Genomic DNA, 17,306 nt, shown 5'->3' with positions numbered 1-17,306 from the left:
GTGTTCTCAAAAAGCAGTGGACACCGTCAGCATTTAGGCAAGAACACACCTGTAGCACTTGTTTTGGCACAAACCCAGGCTACACGTCAGTGCGGTGACTGAACAGCTTTATCGTCACGAACGGAGGTTTAAATACAGTATTTAAATCGTAACACGTGACCTTTCAACTAATGACATTCGAGTACTCCACTGCGCATGTCCAACAGAGTACCAAAGACTACAACTCCCATGACGCCTTGCAGCATCCTTTCTGTAGTATGAATCCATACAGAAACTCCTTCTCCAGAGATACTTGCTGCCTTCACACAGAATCACTGAATTTTTAGCGTTATACGGGACCTCGGGAGATTCTCCGGTCCAACCCCTCTGCCAAGACAGGGTCCCCCAGAGCAGACTACACAGGAACATGTCCTGGTGGGTTTTGATGTCTCCAGACAGGGAGACTCCACGACCTCCTTGGGCAGCCTGCTCCTGTGCTCTGCCACCCTCAACATAAAGAACTTCTCCCTCATGTTGGAGTGAAACTTTTGTGGTTTAGTTTATGGCCATCGCTTCCTGTCCTGTGCAGAATCACACACCATCCTCTAGGCACCCACCTTTGAGATTTTTATATGCATAAATGAGACCCCTCTCGGTCTTCTCGAGACTAAACAGGCCCAGCTCCCACAGTCTCTCCTCAGAAGAGAGATGCTCCAGACTCATCATCATCTTCATTTCAACTGATGCTGCAGCCTCTGCTTATTCTGAAATATAGCAGGAGACTGCCTGGTTTTATAAGAAGAAAGCAAGAGAAGAAAATTCCAGCTGCATTTCAAAAAAATCAAACACTGCTTCTCCTTCTGGCTGGCAGGTGTTGACTGTAAGGAATCTGTCTTCAGGAGGGGAAATGACATTTAGTCAGAGCATCAGGAAAATGTAAAATATATATATAGTCACCTGTCCTTCAGCACGGAAAAAAATCAGATAAAAAGGAATGTATTACAGCATAGAATAAAGCAGTATAGAATAAAGACAGGTCTTGCTGCACAGGGCATCATGTTTCCCAAACAGCACCTTCACGCGTAAGAATACCACCTCCAAAACAGACTTCTTTTTTGGGCATAGCAATTGCTGATCAGCAATAAATGGCTGCCCGCTCTTTCCACTCAGCCACCCAAGGACCTCGGAAGGCAAGAGATTGTAGCTAGTGTGGTCAACTGGTCCAGCATTTGCACAGTCATTTCAGGTCAGCCTTACCAGGATGCCCTGTGATCTTCAGGGGAGAAAGTGCATGCCAAAACAGTGCTTGCAGAGTACTTCCTCTGAAGAATTGATGTGCTCCCGTTTTCCCAGCTTTGGGGGCAGTGTTGCTGCACTCCCAGCCTTCAGAAGCCATGCAGCCTTGCTGTTGGAGAATCATCGGCTAAGGCACCAGACAATGAGAGCGGGGACTTTGTCTGGCAAAGGAAACCCCCGTGTTTCCTTTCATTAAGTGTAAACACGCCACTTGCAAGTGCCTTTCTGCAGCTAAGTGCTCAGAAGAGGTGAGGGTTTTAAAGAAAGCTGAAACTTCACGGGTGGGAATTGCGGGAGCAATTCCCAGGAGTGAATGCCTTTTGCTGCATGTGATGATAACTAGCCACCCAACTACTTCTCATAAAAATTAAATGCCAAGTCTCCTGGAGATGAGAGGGAGCAAATCCATGGTGTTTGTGGTAAAACTGTGAGATTTGGCAACATTGCCAACTGCTGTGTTGATAATTGGTAGGTCTTGCTCTGCAGGTGGGATCCAGGCCACAATCCAGGCCACAATTCAGGCAGATGTGGCCTGCAAACATGGGCATGCATTGCAGGGAGACTGGAGTGGTGTAACTGCTGTTCTGTTGATGCTGATGTTGTAAAATGCACCCGCTTGAGCTGATGACTTGCTGTGCTAAGAGATCTGAAGCTGTGCTGTGAAGTTGGAGCCTTCAGTCTCCTTTTGTATGCTTTGTGATGGAACTCTTGGGGAAGAAGGTGAAAGGCCAACATCACACCTTACACAGCAGTCTATCGCTTCGCTAGCAACACTTGCACTCTCCAGGAAAAGTCGCTTTGCTCACCTGTGAGAAATAGAAGATCTTTTGCTTCCAGAAGCAGAGACGTGGCCCTGAGGTGCTGAAATCCTGCCTGTGTCATTTGAAGTGCTACATGCAACTTGACCCCCTGGAAAGGAAAAGGGAAGAGTAAAAGCATGATGGAAATTGTAACTCCAAGACTCTTTTGAAAATGATAGTGAATCACAAGCATCCTTTCTTTGTCAATCCTAGAGTGGGGACTTTAGAAGTTGCATGAATTTTCAAACACAAGGGCCAGATTGCTTCCAGATTCTCCAGAGTCCTTCAGAACTGGCACTTCCACAGGAGCAGAAAAAATACTTGGACACAAAGCCCTCATGCTACAGAAGCCATTGTAGCACCGAGCTTTGTACACTTGTGTGACAACCTGTTTGCTTTCTCACAGCCATCAATACAGGGATGAGGCTCCTCACGTGGCTCCTTCGGGAGCACACTGATTAGCAGCACAAGATCCTAACTGTAGATTCCTCTTGCCTAAAACCAGAGGAAAATTCTACACACTGGGAGGACAGCTGCTTCTCTTGTGGTCTCTGTGCTGATGTACAGAGATGGACAGATGGAAAAGTGAGGATAGGCTAACAGGGCATAACACATGTACACACGTATGCAGGTATGTGTACACTATATATACATATAATAGATGTACATAACACACATGTATACATATAATTGAGTATAACTTATGTACACACATCTGCAGGTTCACAGATGCACAGTAAGGCAGTTCTGTTTCTCTCAACACAATTCAATCCTCACACGCTGCTCGCAAGAACCACGGCACAGAGAACGCAAGCCCCTGCCAAAGCTGATCTCTCTATGCAAGCACAGAAATACCACAGAATTTAGGCATGGATGTTTATAGCAAAATTTGTCTAAAGCTAATCAAATATCTACAGTGATGCACACTTCAAACTGTTCTAAGCAGAATCACTCCGGGGGAAACCATGACTTCTAGGTGAGTAATTTGGCCAGCACAAAACAGCCAGCAAGAGCAGAAAATTTGCTGCAGTAAACATACAAATTGCAAAGCACGTTCTTCATGAAGTTTGATGAAGCCCTGTGTCAGTTAATTGGCTGGTACCTTCTAGTGAAAGATTTCTAGTGCATTTATTTCCCAGCTAGTTCACAACAGCAGAAAGATGTCCTGCCAGTGCTCATTTGAAAGACTTAGACACGTTCATGCTGTCGGACATGCTTCCTAGTACATATAGGGATGAATTTCCTTTGTGTCTTTAAATTGCACTTATTCTTTGGACAAAAGGGAGGAATATGCTCAAAGCTGCGCCTGTGGGTCCCCTCACCTTGCAGGGTAACTAAGTGTGAATGGCATGTCAGTGAGGCTGACCTTCCTACATTGGATTCCATTTTTTTACACCTTCTCTTTTTTTCTTCTTTTCTACCTTTTCCCACTGCTTTTCCCTCTGCTTGTCCTGACTGCGAGAGGGGCAGAAAATTTTCAGAACTTTTTCTCATGCATTTCATAGGTTGCTCTTTTCTTATCCCATTCCTAATGTTTACCATATATTTTGTATTTACAGGATTTTATTAAGGTCTTGGCAAATTTGACATTTACGAGCTCAAGGACCTGCTTCTAACCTCTACCTTTGCCTGCCTTGTCTTTTAGAAGAAACTAATGTCAGGCTTTCCACCCTTCACTGTGAGGGTCTTTCGAAAATTAAAATGTGCTGGTTTTGCAAAGACAGAATGTACTGCAAAAGGGATCCTAATTCCCAACTTGTAGATAAGTGCAGCAAAGCAAAACCCCACCAAAGGTTCTCGAGGTGTAGAATAAAGCCTCTCTCACTTTTAGAACTCTAGATTGCTGCAGTGAACATTTCAAAAGGCATGTGACTATAAACCTGCTTATTAATTTTAGACTAAATGCAATACAATCTATCATGTAGCCATAAAGAACAGGACTAATTTTGTACTTACATTTTTATTTTAAATTAACAAATCTGTAAATCTTCAGAGATACTGTTTGTGATCTCCAGAATTACTTGCTAAATTCAGGTGTATTCTTAAAAACAAATGGACAGGTTCTTTTGTGGTTTTGGTTGTGGAGCTTACATCTGATCACAGAGACACAAGATTTGATCTCTCCGGACAGATTTAGGACAGTTTTGTGAAGAAAAACAGTACTTATTTCCATCTTAATACATTTCCAATATCGCACCTCAGACCAGAGGTGGCTTAAGGTCTGTGGGGACCCAAGTCTGGGCCCTGGTTTTGCAATGTTCCTGTGGTGTGATTTGCACATAAGATCACAAGGTTTGGACCTTATTGTCTCTAAATCCAATCCTCTCCGATCCAGTTTCTGCTACTTCCTTTTTTTCTCTTTACTTCAGCTTTTTCTCTCTTCTTCATTTCTTGAGCATTTGAACTTCTTAATCTTTTTCCCCTTCTTTTTCCATCAGGCACTCCACTGATGGAAACATATGCCAACTTTTATTCTTCCACAAAAGATGGAGGAACAGTCTGAGCAAGTTACGGTCTGTTTCACATGGGGAAGGGAATGAAGCCACCCCAGGCAGTGCTCCAAGAAAGACTGGAGCCAACAAATACGTGAGAACTTTTCAAAGCACAAAGGCAGAATGAGGGAAGGCACCCATTAGACCTGTTGTTTGTGAACAGAGAAGGACTGGTGGGTGCTGTGATGGTTGGAGGCCATCGGGCTCAGCCATCATGAAATCATCATTTGGGATTCTCAGAGAAGGAAGGATTGGGAGCAGCAGAACTCTGGGCTTTGAAGTTTGAGAGTTCTGGGGCTTTTTCATTCCAGCTGGAAGTCCTGACTGGGTACACTTGTCTGTGGTGAGGACGATTCTACAGTCTGCTGTAAGAGTAGAAAGTGGCACACTCCCTGCGAGTAAACTTTTTCTTTTTAATTTATTTTGATTGAGTTTCAAGAACAGGCTGGAGAGGGCACTGGTAGGGTCGCCTTCCCTGGAGGCATTTAAAAGACATGTAGATGAGGCACCTGGGGATATGGTGGGCTTGGCAGCGCCAGGTTAAAGTGTGTGAACTGATAATATGAGCACTGTTTGCCTGTCGCCTCCTCTCTCCTCTTCAGGACTTTCAGGGGCTTGAAACAGAAAAGAGATTTCCTGAAGAAAGAAAATGGAAGCAGCAAGTTACATCTCACAGGTCTTGCTCTTTGCAGTCTGGCCTTGACTGGTTTAAAAGTGAGAGGAGGACGAGGGTGGAATGATGCTTCTGAACTTTGGAACGCTCGTGTGTTTTCTGTGTTCCTAAGCCTGCCTTCCTGTGGCCTGTCCACCACCTGATCTATTTGGTCTCTGCCTCATAACTCCCTTTTTTGAAGGGACTTGCCCATTTTGGCCCATTGGTTTCCTCCTCCTCCCACCTTCTAAGTGCTCCCACCTTCTCTTTGAACTTGCTTTTCTGTCCGTCTGTCTTTCTTTACGCCCATTACGGCCTGACCTCTGTGGCTCACGGATGTGCACAGGGAAGCTCCCAGGGGTGTGACATAGGACCAAAAGGCTTCTTTGAGCTGTCAGAGCACTGCAGCAGCACACTGATAAGAAGGGACAATTAATACGGGATAAGTAAAGCAACTTTTCATCCACAGAATTTCAGTGTAGACCTGGGGCTTTCAGCAAGTGCATCAGTTTTCAAATGACACCCTCACCTGTAAGGTGGAGCCCAAGATTTCCTCCAAGCCTTGGGCACTCTCAGCTTGTTTTCCGAGTCCCTGTGTTCTGTAATATTTACAGCAGAGAACCTGCAGAGCTACAGGAGCTCAACAAAGAGACCTCCTCAGCAGCTGTGGTACACCCCAGTGTAAGGAGTTGGAGAGCTGAAAGGCAGATTTGTTACCACGCAGTGTTCCCTGGGAAGCTGGAAATCAATTGTATCAGGGTGTGCCTTTGAATCACACACCAGCGACCATTGCACCAAATGTGTTTGCCTTACTAAGCACTACAAGCCCAGGATAAAGCTTCTAAAGGACACTCTGTTGTCCACCACCAGAGGGTAGTCCCTTGATGTCTGCACTAAATCACCAGGAAAACAAGCTAAGCCTCAAATCCTTATTCCATGGAAGGGCAGAGCTCATTTCCAGAGGAGTTTTGTGCCCTTTCTTTCCTTCCATTGACATTCCTTTCTTTTCTTTTTCAAGCTGGGTCCTGCTTTTAGCTCTAGATTTTGACAGAGACCAATTGCACCTGATTTTCATGGGGATGAAATGTCTGCAAGTCATCCTACAGGTAGTGTGGGATCTTGGGGCAGATCTGTGAGGCTGTGGTTTTTGGCTCTTCTAAACCCACAGTCTTGGGCTTTCCATGTACAGGGCATTCCAGGGCAGTGGGACAGGCTTCCAGTGACAGAGGAGAATTTTCCAGCATTTTTTTGGCATTAGCTGTAGAGAACATTCAGGGGCTCTGCATACATCTGCAAGCAAAGCTAGAGCAGCTGCTGTTGTGATGTCACTGGAACCGTTGTCCTGGTGCACGGACCGTTGTCCTGGTGCATGGAGTGTTGTCCTGGTGCACGGACCGTTGTCCTCATGCACGGAGTGTTGTGCTGGTGCACGGACCGTTGTCCTCGTGCATGGAGTGTTGTCCTGGTGCACAGACCGTTGTCCTCGTGCACGGGAGCCTCCGTGTGCACAGTGTGTTTGGCGTGCTCGTAGCGGGAGGGTGCTCCTCATCGAGGCACTCACCTCCAGCAGGCTGCACTTGGACACCCGGGGTGTCCTTTTCTTCCTTGGCGTGCACAGGCTGTGGAATTCTTGCCCAGCATGGCTAAAGTGTTCCATCGAATCTGTGCCGCCTTTCGCCGGGTTTTTCCTATGGCCTATGCTTTTTGTTCCCACCCAGACAAACCCGGGCTGCTGACCCATCTAGCAAGTAAGTAGAGGTTTTCTCCAGGTGCAGCCGACCTGGCTTTTGGATCGAAGTGTTGTTTATGCTGCCCCTTAGTGACTGCATTGCCTTTGAAACCAAAATGCCCCACAGATACCATGATTTTGGTAAAGCTCATGTCAGGGGCATCAGCTCCAAAGGGGGTGTCTCCAGCCATTCAAGGGGGTGTGGGCAGCATTTGCAATTGAACCCACAGGGTTCTGTGCCCTACACGGGTTAGTCCGTGGCAGCGGAGTCTGTAATTTCCTCAGTTGCTGCTTCAGCCAATACAACTTCCCAAATGCAGATTGGCAGAGCTCCTCAGAAGTCCCTCTAAAGACTGTGCAGTTCTCTCCAGTTTTTCCCTAAATTCCATCATTCATAGGTTGGGCAGTGTGACCTGCCACAATGTTTGCTCAAATAGCTCTTGCTTTGGTGATGAAATGCAAAGTTGAAGCAGTGTGTGGTCCCAAACTTGGGAGCTGTTTGTGTGCTGTGTCAGAAGAGAAGTGTCATGGCTAAGGGGAAGTTGGGGGCAGCTTTATTGGGGAAAAGAAAAGCAAAGAAGAGAAAGGAAGAGAAACAGGAAAAGAAAAAGGAAAAGAAGAAAGGGAGGGGGAGGGGGAGGGGTGGGGCAGTGGGTAGGGCAGGGGGTGGGGCAAGGGGGTGAGGGGGCAGAGTAAGTGGCGGGTAAGGGGGCGGGGCAAAGGGGCGGGTAAGGGGGCGGGGCAATAGGAGATGTGAGGGGGCGGGGCAAGGGGCGGGTAAGGGGGCGGGGTGAGGCGGGGCGAGGCGAGGAGAGGAGAGTTGTTTTAGCTCTTGGGTACAAGAAATCGATGACTGGGAGGGGGAGGTGGAAGGGGAGGAGCAGGGGCGGGGCAGGGTGCAGGGCGAGGGTGGAGATGAGGGATGGGGCAAGGGGTGGGGTAAGGGGTGGGGTAAGGGGTGGAGAAAGGCAGGGCAGGGCAAGGTGGGGCCAGGTGAGGCAAGGCGAGGCGAGGCAAGGAGACGAGAGCTGTTTTAGCTCTTGGGCAGAAGAAATCAATGACTGTCAAAGGACAATGTGCCTTTTCTTGACCGAGTTTCTCTTTATTTGATTTAGAATAAGAAAAATAGAAACTGCCCTGGCAAAACAGGGCAGAAAACTAGGCCCAAGAAGCTGTAGCAAAACAACAACCTGCTATATTGTGCTGTTCTCTTGCTCCCTGTGTGAAAGAACTGTGCTACTGAAGGGATGTTGTGAAAGAAAAATGCTCTCCATTTGGGTTGACTTTTTCCATGGGATTCCCCACAACAGCCAGTTTTCTAACATCTGCTTCATTTTCCTTTCCCCATTGCAGGAAAATATGTGTTTAGAAACAGAAGAGGCCGTCCTTCGGTGAGTGACAAAGTAATCCTGACATTCCTAGCCTTTCAGACTTGTGTAGCTAGCCCTGACTTCGCTTGTTGCAATCGACTGCCAGCCCTCCAGGCAGAAAGAAAGTCTTCTCAGTGTCTTTGCATCAGAAGAAAAGGGTTCCCTGGCTGGTTTTTATTTGTCTCTTGGAGGCCTTTTAAGTAGATGACAGTCTGGTTTTGCAGACAGAAAGTTTCTTGCTGCTTTTAGCCATGGGGGAACAACAGCAGTTCACAACAAGATGCACTGCTGTCTAATTAGCCCCCTTGCTTAGCTGGAGCAAAGGTTATGATTTCTCCTTAGTACAGCTGGATAGATAGCTGCATAGAAATAAGGTTCTAAATGATATGTGACTCCCTGTTGCTCACACTGCTGTCTGTCCACAGAGGAAACTACCTCGAGCTGACCCTCCTCAGGCTCCTTCTCTTCCTTCCCTTTATGAGGATACAGAGGAGGAAGACAACAACGAAGCTCCACCTGTTGCTGCACCAGAGCCTGAACAGCCAAACTCTGTAAGAGCCAGCTTTGCCTAGCACTCTCATTACTGTAATTCAGAGCTGCCTGTTTCAGACCAGACAGCACTTGCCCCTCATGGCTGAAAATCCTGAGGGCTGGAATCCTACCATAACAAAGTGTTTCCTCCCCCCATCCACTGACATTTGGAAAATGGGTTCTGAACTTTCAAGTTCAGTCATCGTTTTCCTGGCATTCTGACAGGGCCCACGAGTTTCTCTCTGTATGGGATGAGAGGTAGCCTTGTGTCTGTAAATGGGGAGACACTTAGCCTGCAGTGTCTGCGCAGCCTCCCTGTCACCAGCGGAGCGAGCGCTCCAAAGGCACAGTTCACAGCCTTGCTGCATGTGGATACCTGGGAGAAACTGTCCCGTGCAGGTCCCTGCCCTCCTCCATGCACTATTTAAGGGGCTAAATGGACACTTTAAACTACACCCATAACTTTTACATGACCAAAGTTGGGTGAGAAGAGTCCTACGCAGCTCGGCCATGGCAAGAGGAGGTCGGTCTCTGAGAAGGGCTGGAACTTAATGGCTGTTCCCTAAAGCTTGAAATACTGATGAGAAGTATCTCTGCAAGCCTCCTTTCTGACGCAAACTGATTTCTTGTCACAGACCAATACATGCTCTGGAACAAAATCTTCCACTGCCCTGGAAGCTGCTGCACTGGAAGCCGCTGACAAAGACAACACTCCCACACCTGAGATCACCTACATGAGCACTTCCAGCAGTTCCTGCAGCAGCACCAACGAGCAGCAAAAGACGGTAGAGGAGGACAGCCTCGAGAAATTGAGTATGTCTTCTGCATTTCTTGCCTCATAGGGCAGTGCTAATGTTCCTAGACAACAAACACTTGCCTTGCTACCTGTTCTTTTCTGTCTCCTCAGAATGTTTCTCCCTCTTTCTCCCAGTTTCCTGTCAACATAACTCTTCAAAGGACTGTAGAAAACCAGTCTTTGTGGAAGCCATCTGGACTACAGATCTGCCTCTCTTCTTCTTCTTGTTATTGTTGTTGTTGTTACCCAACTGACTTCAGCTCACAGCCCCAGGCAGAGGAGCTGCAGTTCTGACCTGCTGGAGGCTGGTATCATCATCCTGAAGTGACCATCATTCATTTGCTTTTTTCAGGGAGCATTGTGAGTGTGGGAGATCCTATGAAGAAGTACGTTGAATGGGAAAAAATTGCCAGTGGGTAAGTCTGATCACAGTTCCTTCCACAAAGCCAGGTATTTTGCTGGTGCAAGGTCAGGCGGGAAGTCAGACAGGCTCCAAGCATGTTCAGACACTGTGTTTAGATCCTTCTGCCTCTCAGTGCTGATCCCAATTTAGAACTCTGGCAAGATGCCATCGACAAAGACAACTGCTTGCGGAAAACAATAGTCAGTGGTCAGCAGTATAACCACATCGTTTAAAAATGGAAAACAGAGATAAAAAAGAAACTTTCTTTTGTAGCAGAAGTAGTAAAACCTAATTCAGTAATAGACCCAGTGTCAAGGCAGTTGAGAGGAAAATGCATCCTGATGATGGCAAATTACCTCAAAGGTGGCTGGAGACTGGTTTCCTTACAGGCTGGAGAAAGCCATTTCTAGATCCTTTCCTCACATGTGTTCAGGCTTCTCAGAATAGGGTGTTGCCTGAGATTGGCAGAGACCTTCAAAGGAGGGATCTGAGAACAAAGCAGTTAGAGGTCTGAGCACTCAGCAAGGCCAAATGGAAAAAGAAGGAAATATATTCCTTTCCAGTTTTTGTGGACATGCTCCCCCAACTTAGGGAGGGGTCTGAATTAAGTTAATCTGGGCTGTACACTTGAGATTTTCTCCAGCCCTTCATGTTGCACCCAAGTTTTCTCTTGGATACCCTGCATGGCACAGGGCCGGTAGGCTGCTCTGCTCTTGGCTGAAGCATACATGGAGCCAGGTGATTTAGAAACACTCCAGGCAGCAGACATCTCCTGTCTGGGCTGGCTTTCATTCTTTTCTTCGCTGCTGTTTTCTTTCTAGTGGCTTCGGAACAGTCTATGCAGCGACCGACACTGCCACAGGAGGAGAGGTAAGTGTCAACATGCCCAGCAGATTTTGCAGCTCTGAAGTGCTTTCCATTCTGAGGAGAGCTGTGGCTGGAGCTTTGGGTCCCCAGCAGATCGTTCCTGCAAAGGCTGTTCCTCTGAAGCGCAGACTAATGCCAGCCTACCAAATCCATTTGGGACAGCTCTTAGGGGCTACAGCTTCAGACTTCTGAAATCGCATTTCTGGCTGTCAGCAAATACCTCTGGATCTTCTGGGGAGTTTCTCATCCCCCATGCAGTGCTGGGCTTTGGAACTGGGCTTGGATAGAGGTCTGTGAGGGATCAAAAGCCCTAAGCCCTGATCCTAACCCGGAGCATACCCAGAAAATGCCAGAGAGCATGTTCTTTCTTTCTCAATCCAGGAAACAATTACAAATCTAAACTGCGTTCAAGAGTGTTCTTTAGAGTTGCAAAATCAAATTTTGGTCTGATCTTGTGCAAGAGACTTCCCAAGTTAATGGTTTTCAATGTCATTTTAGGTGGCCATAAAGCAAGTGTGTCTCCAAAAACAGCTCAAAAAGGAACGAATTGTCGATGAGCTCATTGTCATGAGGGACAACAAGCATCCAAATATTGTTAACTATTTAGACAGGTAAGTAGTTTGGGTATGATCATGTGACTGTTCCTTTACAGACTGCAAGCCAAAGGTTAAAAGAACCCCCTTTGGTCTCTGGCAGAGAAGTCAGCTTTCTAGTATTATTTTTTATCTATTCCTATACAATGTATGGGAGGAGAGTGCATTTTGTCTGCATTCATCTTTTCTGGCATGCATTGTTTCAAGTCATCCCTATCTTCCTAAAACAACAGCCTGGAAGTTCATTACTACCAGGTCAGTTTTGCTGTTTGTTTGGGGAGTCTTTTTAAGTTAATCATATTTTCTGTCTCTTATGACAACTGCTGATAAAGCATCATAGGGATTATTTCCCTGCGTTTTTCACTCCCTTGCCATCTGAGACATCTCAGTTTTCATGGATGTGCCTTTCTCACTTAGACTACACAGGTTCCAAGGAGTGTATAGCCTAGGAGGAATGTCTCTGCATTTTATTCCGTGTTCATTCCCAACTCTTCCAAGAACAGAAATCGACTTCAGTATTTAGGTAGGGTAATTTAGCTATGCACATTCTCCCAGCCATTGTTTTCTTCTTTCAGCTACCTGGTTGGAGATAAACTGTGGATAGTGATGGAATACCTAGACGGAGGCTCCTTAAGTGCTGTTGTTAAGGAAATAAGCATGAGTGAAGGAATGATGGCAGCTGTCTCTCGAGAGGTAAGGGATGCCACTGGTGCTTCCAGTTGTTTGGGCAGGCTGGGACTTCTAAACAAGCAGCAAGAACAGGAGTGATTTCATGGTTAGAGCTTTGTTTCCGTGTTGCTTTTGAAGAAAGAGCATCTTCAGTGAATGGCCTGCCAGTACAACTCTTGCTGTACCCTCTCTCTTTTTTCTTATTTTATTTACTATTCGCGACTTTGCCAAATCGTTTGCCTGAACCCTGTCTCTACTGCATTCCCTACCTGTAAGTGCAAACATGCTGGTGGCAGAATTTTATACTAACAGCAAAGAAAAACAGAAACTCATTTGTTGCAGTCCTCAGTTTAAGGGACAGAATTCCACCCAAAATGGTGTGTGACAACAATTGCCGTTTCTCTTTCCAAACCTCCAAAGGGAATGTGCCTTCCCTTAGAAAGGTAGGGGTTTACTAGTGCGGAGGCAGCAGCAAGCTCTTCCTCTTGACACCACCATGGTCTGCCAGTCCTCACCGTTCACCTAGAACTGAAATCTTTAAAGCCATTGCCTTTGTTGGGTGAGGAAATTGGGTCATTCATTTTTACTCTCCTGTTTCTTTTTTCTCTCTCAGTGCCTGCAAGCACTGGCCTTCCTCCATTGCCACCAAGTGATCCACAGGGATCTCAAAGGCGATAACATTCTGCTTGGAATGGATGGATCCGTCAAGTTGGGTAGGTGTTCTTGCTCAGCCGTGCTGTTCCCGGGATGCGGCGCGTGGGGCTGCTGGAGACTGCCTGCCAGTTTCCAAAAAGCGGTGCCTGTGGGAGTGCAGGGAGCACTGCTACAAGCTGAGAGCACACTTGCAACGTGCAGAGAGGAACAAGGTGTCCTTGGCTACAGCCCTGAGGAAACAGAGCATGGCCGCTTTTCCTGCTGGATTCAGCCTCCTCAGGCTTCTAGTGGGCAATTCTTGCACTTGGCTTCATGATTCAGGCTGGCTTTCATGATACTGGCTTTTGTCCTCAGCTGATTTTGGTCTCGCTGCTCGCATCACACCTGAGCAGAGCAAACGAAGCTCAGTCGTTGGCACAGTTCACTGGATGGCCCCCGAATATCTAACTAAAGAAGAATACGGACCCAAAGTGGATATTTGGGCACTGGGCATCACAGTGATAGAAATGCTGGAAGGAGAACCTCCTTATTTTTGGGAGCTTCCTCGCAGGGTAAGGTGCAAATACTACCAGATAACCACTGTCTTTCTCATCTGTCCCATGTTTTGCCTCCATTGAGAAAAAATACCATTCCCACCAGCTTGAACAAGTTCAACCAAGGCCGAGGCAACAAAAAAAGGGCCCCAGAGCACATCCACATCCTCTATAGCTTTAGTTGCGTCACTCTTGAAAATAACCTGTAAAGCCTGTAAAGTCCATCCTCAGAGAAGCAAAAGGTGCTTTTGCTGATGGAGTTCCTCCTAACTTGGTCAGCCAATGAAATCAGCTATCAAGGCAAGATCATTTGGATGTTGGAAGACCTGGGGCTGCACTGGGGCCTTTTTCTTGGTGTCAAAAAATCATTTTGAACCCTCTGCCTGGGAAGAAACTGCCACTGGAAGATGGAGCATCAAAAATGGGGTCTGTGGGAGCAGTTAGGGAGATGAAAGAAAGAGGTAAAGTCCCGTGTTTCCTTTTCCTCCAGGCCATGCAGCTCATCATTTCAAAGGGGATACCGGAGCTGCAAAGCCGCGAAAACCTGTCCCCTGCATTGCAGGACTTTCTGAACCGCTGCTTGCAGGCAGACGAGGACAGTCGATGGTCTGCTGAGGAACTTCTGCAGGTAAAATGCAGAGTGGCTGCCAGTGACACAACTGTCCCATGCATCGGTGTTCTCGTCTGCTAAACTCCAAGGCATCAGGTGCCCCCGCCTCGTATTAATCCCCAGAAGTGCTCTGTCCTCTGATCATTTTGGTGGCCCTGATTTGGATCTAAGGGAGCTGTTCAGTTTTGTCTGGTTCCTAATGCCAGGAACGGAGCCCTGAAATGGTGCTGGTGGTGGAGGAACCCAATAAAATCAGTGCCTGCCAAGTGGTCTGAGAACTTGGCTGTGGGAAGGAAGGGGCTGGGGGCAGCTCCCCGTGAGCCCAAATCCTTTCTTGGTGATAAACATTTCTTGGTGACCTTGAGTTTCCTGAAGAGCAGCTTATGCTCCTCATCTTTTTTGACTTCTAGAATAGCCCATGTCTTTAGGAAACAGGAACCTAAGTAAGTATTTAGAGTTTCCTGAAAGGACCTAAGCCCTGGGACAGCAAGCAGCATTCCCACAGCCCTGGCAGGGCAAATATCCCATCGAGCTTGAGAAAGGGGTTAATAGGATTATGGGCCACGTCTGCCTGTCATAACGAGGTCCTGGACATGAAGACAGAGGTGCAGATGGTCCCCTCAGTCCTATTTCTGCACATCTCTGGTAACCCGAGGAACACTGCTTGAGCTCGTGAGGAACTGAGGTTGGAAAGTAATGGTCCATTTCTTTTCTTTTCCTTTGGGCAGCATCCATTTTTACTCTCAGCCATGCCCCTCTCCGGCCTCACAACTGTGATCAATGCAGCAAACCAGCTGAGGGAGGCCAGCAGACAGAGGAAGGGTTTTGGCATGCCTTCCTCCAGTTCCATCGATGGGTGGAACTCAGAACAAAACTGAAGGAGCCTCACCCCAGTGAATACCCTGGGGGAGTTCCACAGAGGAGGGGGCGCTTAGGAGTCGATTAGGGCACAGGGCATCACCACCAGCAGGTGGTGAGCAACTGCATTGTACATTGCTTGTTTTGCTTGGGTTTCATCTCTTTCTCCGTTTTACTACTGTTACAATTAGGATTTGCATTAGTATCACTATTAGAGTTTGTATTAGTATTAGTGTTAGTATTACTATTTGTATTCATATTGGATTTTACTCTGTTTCAATTATTAAACTGTTCTTATCTCAACATACGAGTTTTGCTTGGGTTTCATCTCTTTCTCCGTTTTACTACTGTTACAATTAGGATTTGCATTAGTATCACTATTAGAGTTTGTATTAGTATTAGTGTTAGTATTACTATTTGTATTCATATTGGATTTTACTCTGTTTCAATTATTAAACTGTTCTTATCTCAACATACGAGTTTTGCTTGGGTTTCATCTCTTTCTCCGTTTTACTACTGTTACAATTAGGATTTGCATTAGTATCACCATTAGAGTTTGTATTAGTATTAGTGTTAGTATTACTATTTGTATTCATATTGGATTTTACTCTGTTTCAATTATTAAACTGTTCTTATCTCAACATACGAGTTTTGCTTGGGTTTCATCTCTTTCTCCGTTTTACTACTGTTACAATTAGGATTTGCATTAGTATTACTATTAGTGTTTGTATTAGTATTAGTGTTAGTATTACTATTCGTATTCATGTTGGATTTTACTCTGTTTCAATTATTAAACTGTTCTTATCTCAACATACGAGTTCTACTTCTGATTTTCCTCCCTGTTCCACTGGGGAGGGGGATGGGGATGGGGATGGGGATGGGGATGGGGGGGAGCAAGCGGCTGTGTGGTGCTTACTTACCAGCCCAGCTGGTAACTTAAACCACAACACTTCACCAGCACGTGATTCTTCAACGAGTCCAACTATTCTGTCACCTTTTCTTCAAATGAGATTTACAATCTTGGTATCATAAAAATCACCATCAACACACCCGTGATTCATGTAATTCAGTTATGCACACACTGCACTGAGAAGTCCACTTACTATTTTTAAACTTGGTCCTTCTTAATTTCACTGTGCTCAGTTTTTCGGCCTACTAGTTAGAACAAAAAAGATAAGTATAAGGCATTCCCTAGCATTAATGATTTCACAGGATCAGAGAGTTGTACAATATCCCAAGTTGGAAGGGACCCACAAGGATCGAGTCCAACTCCTGGCCCCCCACAGGACAGCCCCAAGAATCACACCATGTGCCTGAGAGCGTAGTTCAAATGCTTCTTGAACTCTGTCACAATTGGGGCCGTGACCACTTCCCTGGGGAGTCTGTTCCAGTGCCCAATCACCCTCGGGGGGAAGAACCTTTGCCTGATATCCAGCCTAAACCTGCCCTGACACAGCTTCATGTCATTCCCTCGGGACCTCTCACTGGTCACCACAGAGATCAGTGCCTGCCCCTCTGCTTCCCCTCACGAGGAACTTGTAGACCACAATGAGGTCTCCCCTCAGGCTTCTCTTCCCCAGGCCGAACAAGCCAAGGGACCTCAGCGGCTCCTCCTAAGGCCTCCCCTCAAGGCCCCTCACCCTCCTCCTGGGCCTCCTTTGGACACTCGCCAAGAACTTTATATCTCCCTTCTATTGGTCACCCACAAGCTGAGGCCACACCAGCACAGAGGGGAGCAGGACAATCACCTCCCTCCACCAGCTGGCAATGCTGTGCCTGATGCACACATACATCTATCTGATGATAAACCCTTCCCAGCAGTTGAGGGGGAACTGAAATCAAACTATTTAGGCAAATTCCGCTCTCACTTCCACCTCTGAAGCCTTTTTGTCTGTTTTGGTTGGTTGGTGTTTGTGTTTCTGTTTTGGTTGGTTTGTTTGTTTCTTTGATCGAGTTCCCAACCTGCTTTTCACTTCAGAGTAGCCTGTGAAACAAATGGCCTTCGGACAAGGACCGGGCACAGGAGCTGGGCACAGCCTGGAGCTGGCTCTCCCGCTGGCTCTGCCTGGGCCAGCAGGGACCTGGGCCAGGGCAGAAATTCCCGCTGCTGCCTGAGGCCAGCACACAAGGCATCGACAGCAAAGGAGAAGCCCTTCCTGAAGGAGTCCCGGCTCCCTCAGGCTGGGCCTAAGGCATCCCGGTATCCCGCCCACTGCCCCGCCGGACAACACTGTGTTCTCAAAAAGCAATGGACACTGTCAGCGTTTAGGCAAGAACATACCTGAAACTCCTTCCCCAGAGATGCTTGCTGCCTTCACACAGAATCACTGAATTTTTAGCGTTATACAGGACCTCGGGAGATTCTCCGGTCCAACCCCTCTGCCAAGACAGGGTCCCCCAGAGCAGACTACACAGGAACATGTCCTGGTGGGTTTTGATGTCTCCAGACAGGGAGACTCCACGACCTCCTTGGG

At 47.0% G+C, this 17,306-nt stretch overlaps 1 protein-coding gene and 1 long non-coding RNA gene across 3 annotated transcripts; one reads left to right on the top strand and one right to left on the bottom strand.

Moving 5' to 3' along the window:
• The first annotated feature begins 292 nt into the window (after positions 1–292).
• Positions 293–15,473, top strand: LOC113993508 (serine/threonine-protein kinase PAK 3-like). Of its 2 annotated transcripts, XM_027731741.2 has the most exons (12): positions 6,118–6,967; positions 8,302–8,339; positions 8,744–8,869; positions 9,485–9,662; positions 9,998–10,061; positions 10,870–10,918; positions 11,414–11,526; positions 12,084–12,201; positions 12,791–12,890; positions 13,186–13,382; positions 13,855–13,992; positions 14,703–15,473. In XM_027731741.2, exons 1-12 carry the CDS (start codon positions 6,859–6,861, stop codon positions 14,850–14,852), a joined length of 1,380 nt encoding a protein of 459 aa, XP_027587542.1. In that variant the 5' UTR covers positions 6,118–6,858; the 3' UTR covers positions 14,853–15,473. The 2 variants fall into 2 exon arrangements, with proteins under 2 accessions (XP_039237974.1, XP_027587542.1); XM_039382040.1 differs by lacking the exons at positions 6,118–6,967; positions 8,302–8,339 and adding an exon at positions 293–2,706.
• LOC113993510 lies at positions 4,969–5,814 on the bottom strand. Its single transcript, XR_003542656.2, has 3 exons — positions 5,749–5,814; positions 5,481–5,634; positions 4,969–5,203 (listed from the first exon to the last, which is right to left on the bottom strand). It is a non-coding gene; the product is annotated as an uncharacterized LOC113993510 (long non-coding RNA).
• Positions 15,474–17,306: the final 1,833 nt, after the last annotated feature.

This window comes from Pipra filicauda, unplaced genomic scaffold, assembly GCF_003945595.2.
Source record: "Pipra filicauda isolate LSUMZ 115617 unplaced genomic scaffold, ASM394559v2 scaffold252_size1811890_pilon, whole genome shotgun sequence".
Classification (NCBI taxonomy): domain Eukaryota; kingdom Metazoa; phylum Chordata; class Aves; order Passeriformes; family Pipridae; genus Pipra; species Pipra filicauda.
The sequence above is the reverse complement of the archived record's forward strand: the minus strand, read 5'-3'. Positions and strand labels throughout refer to the sequence as shown.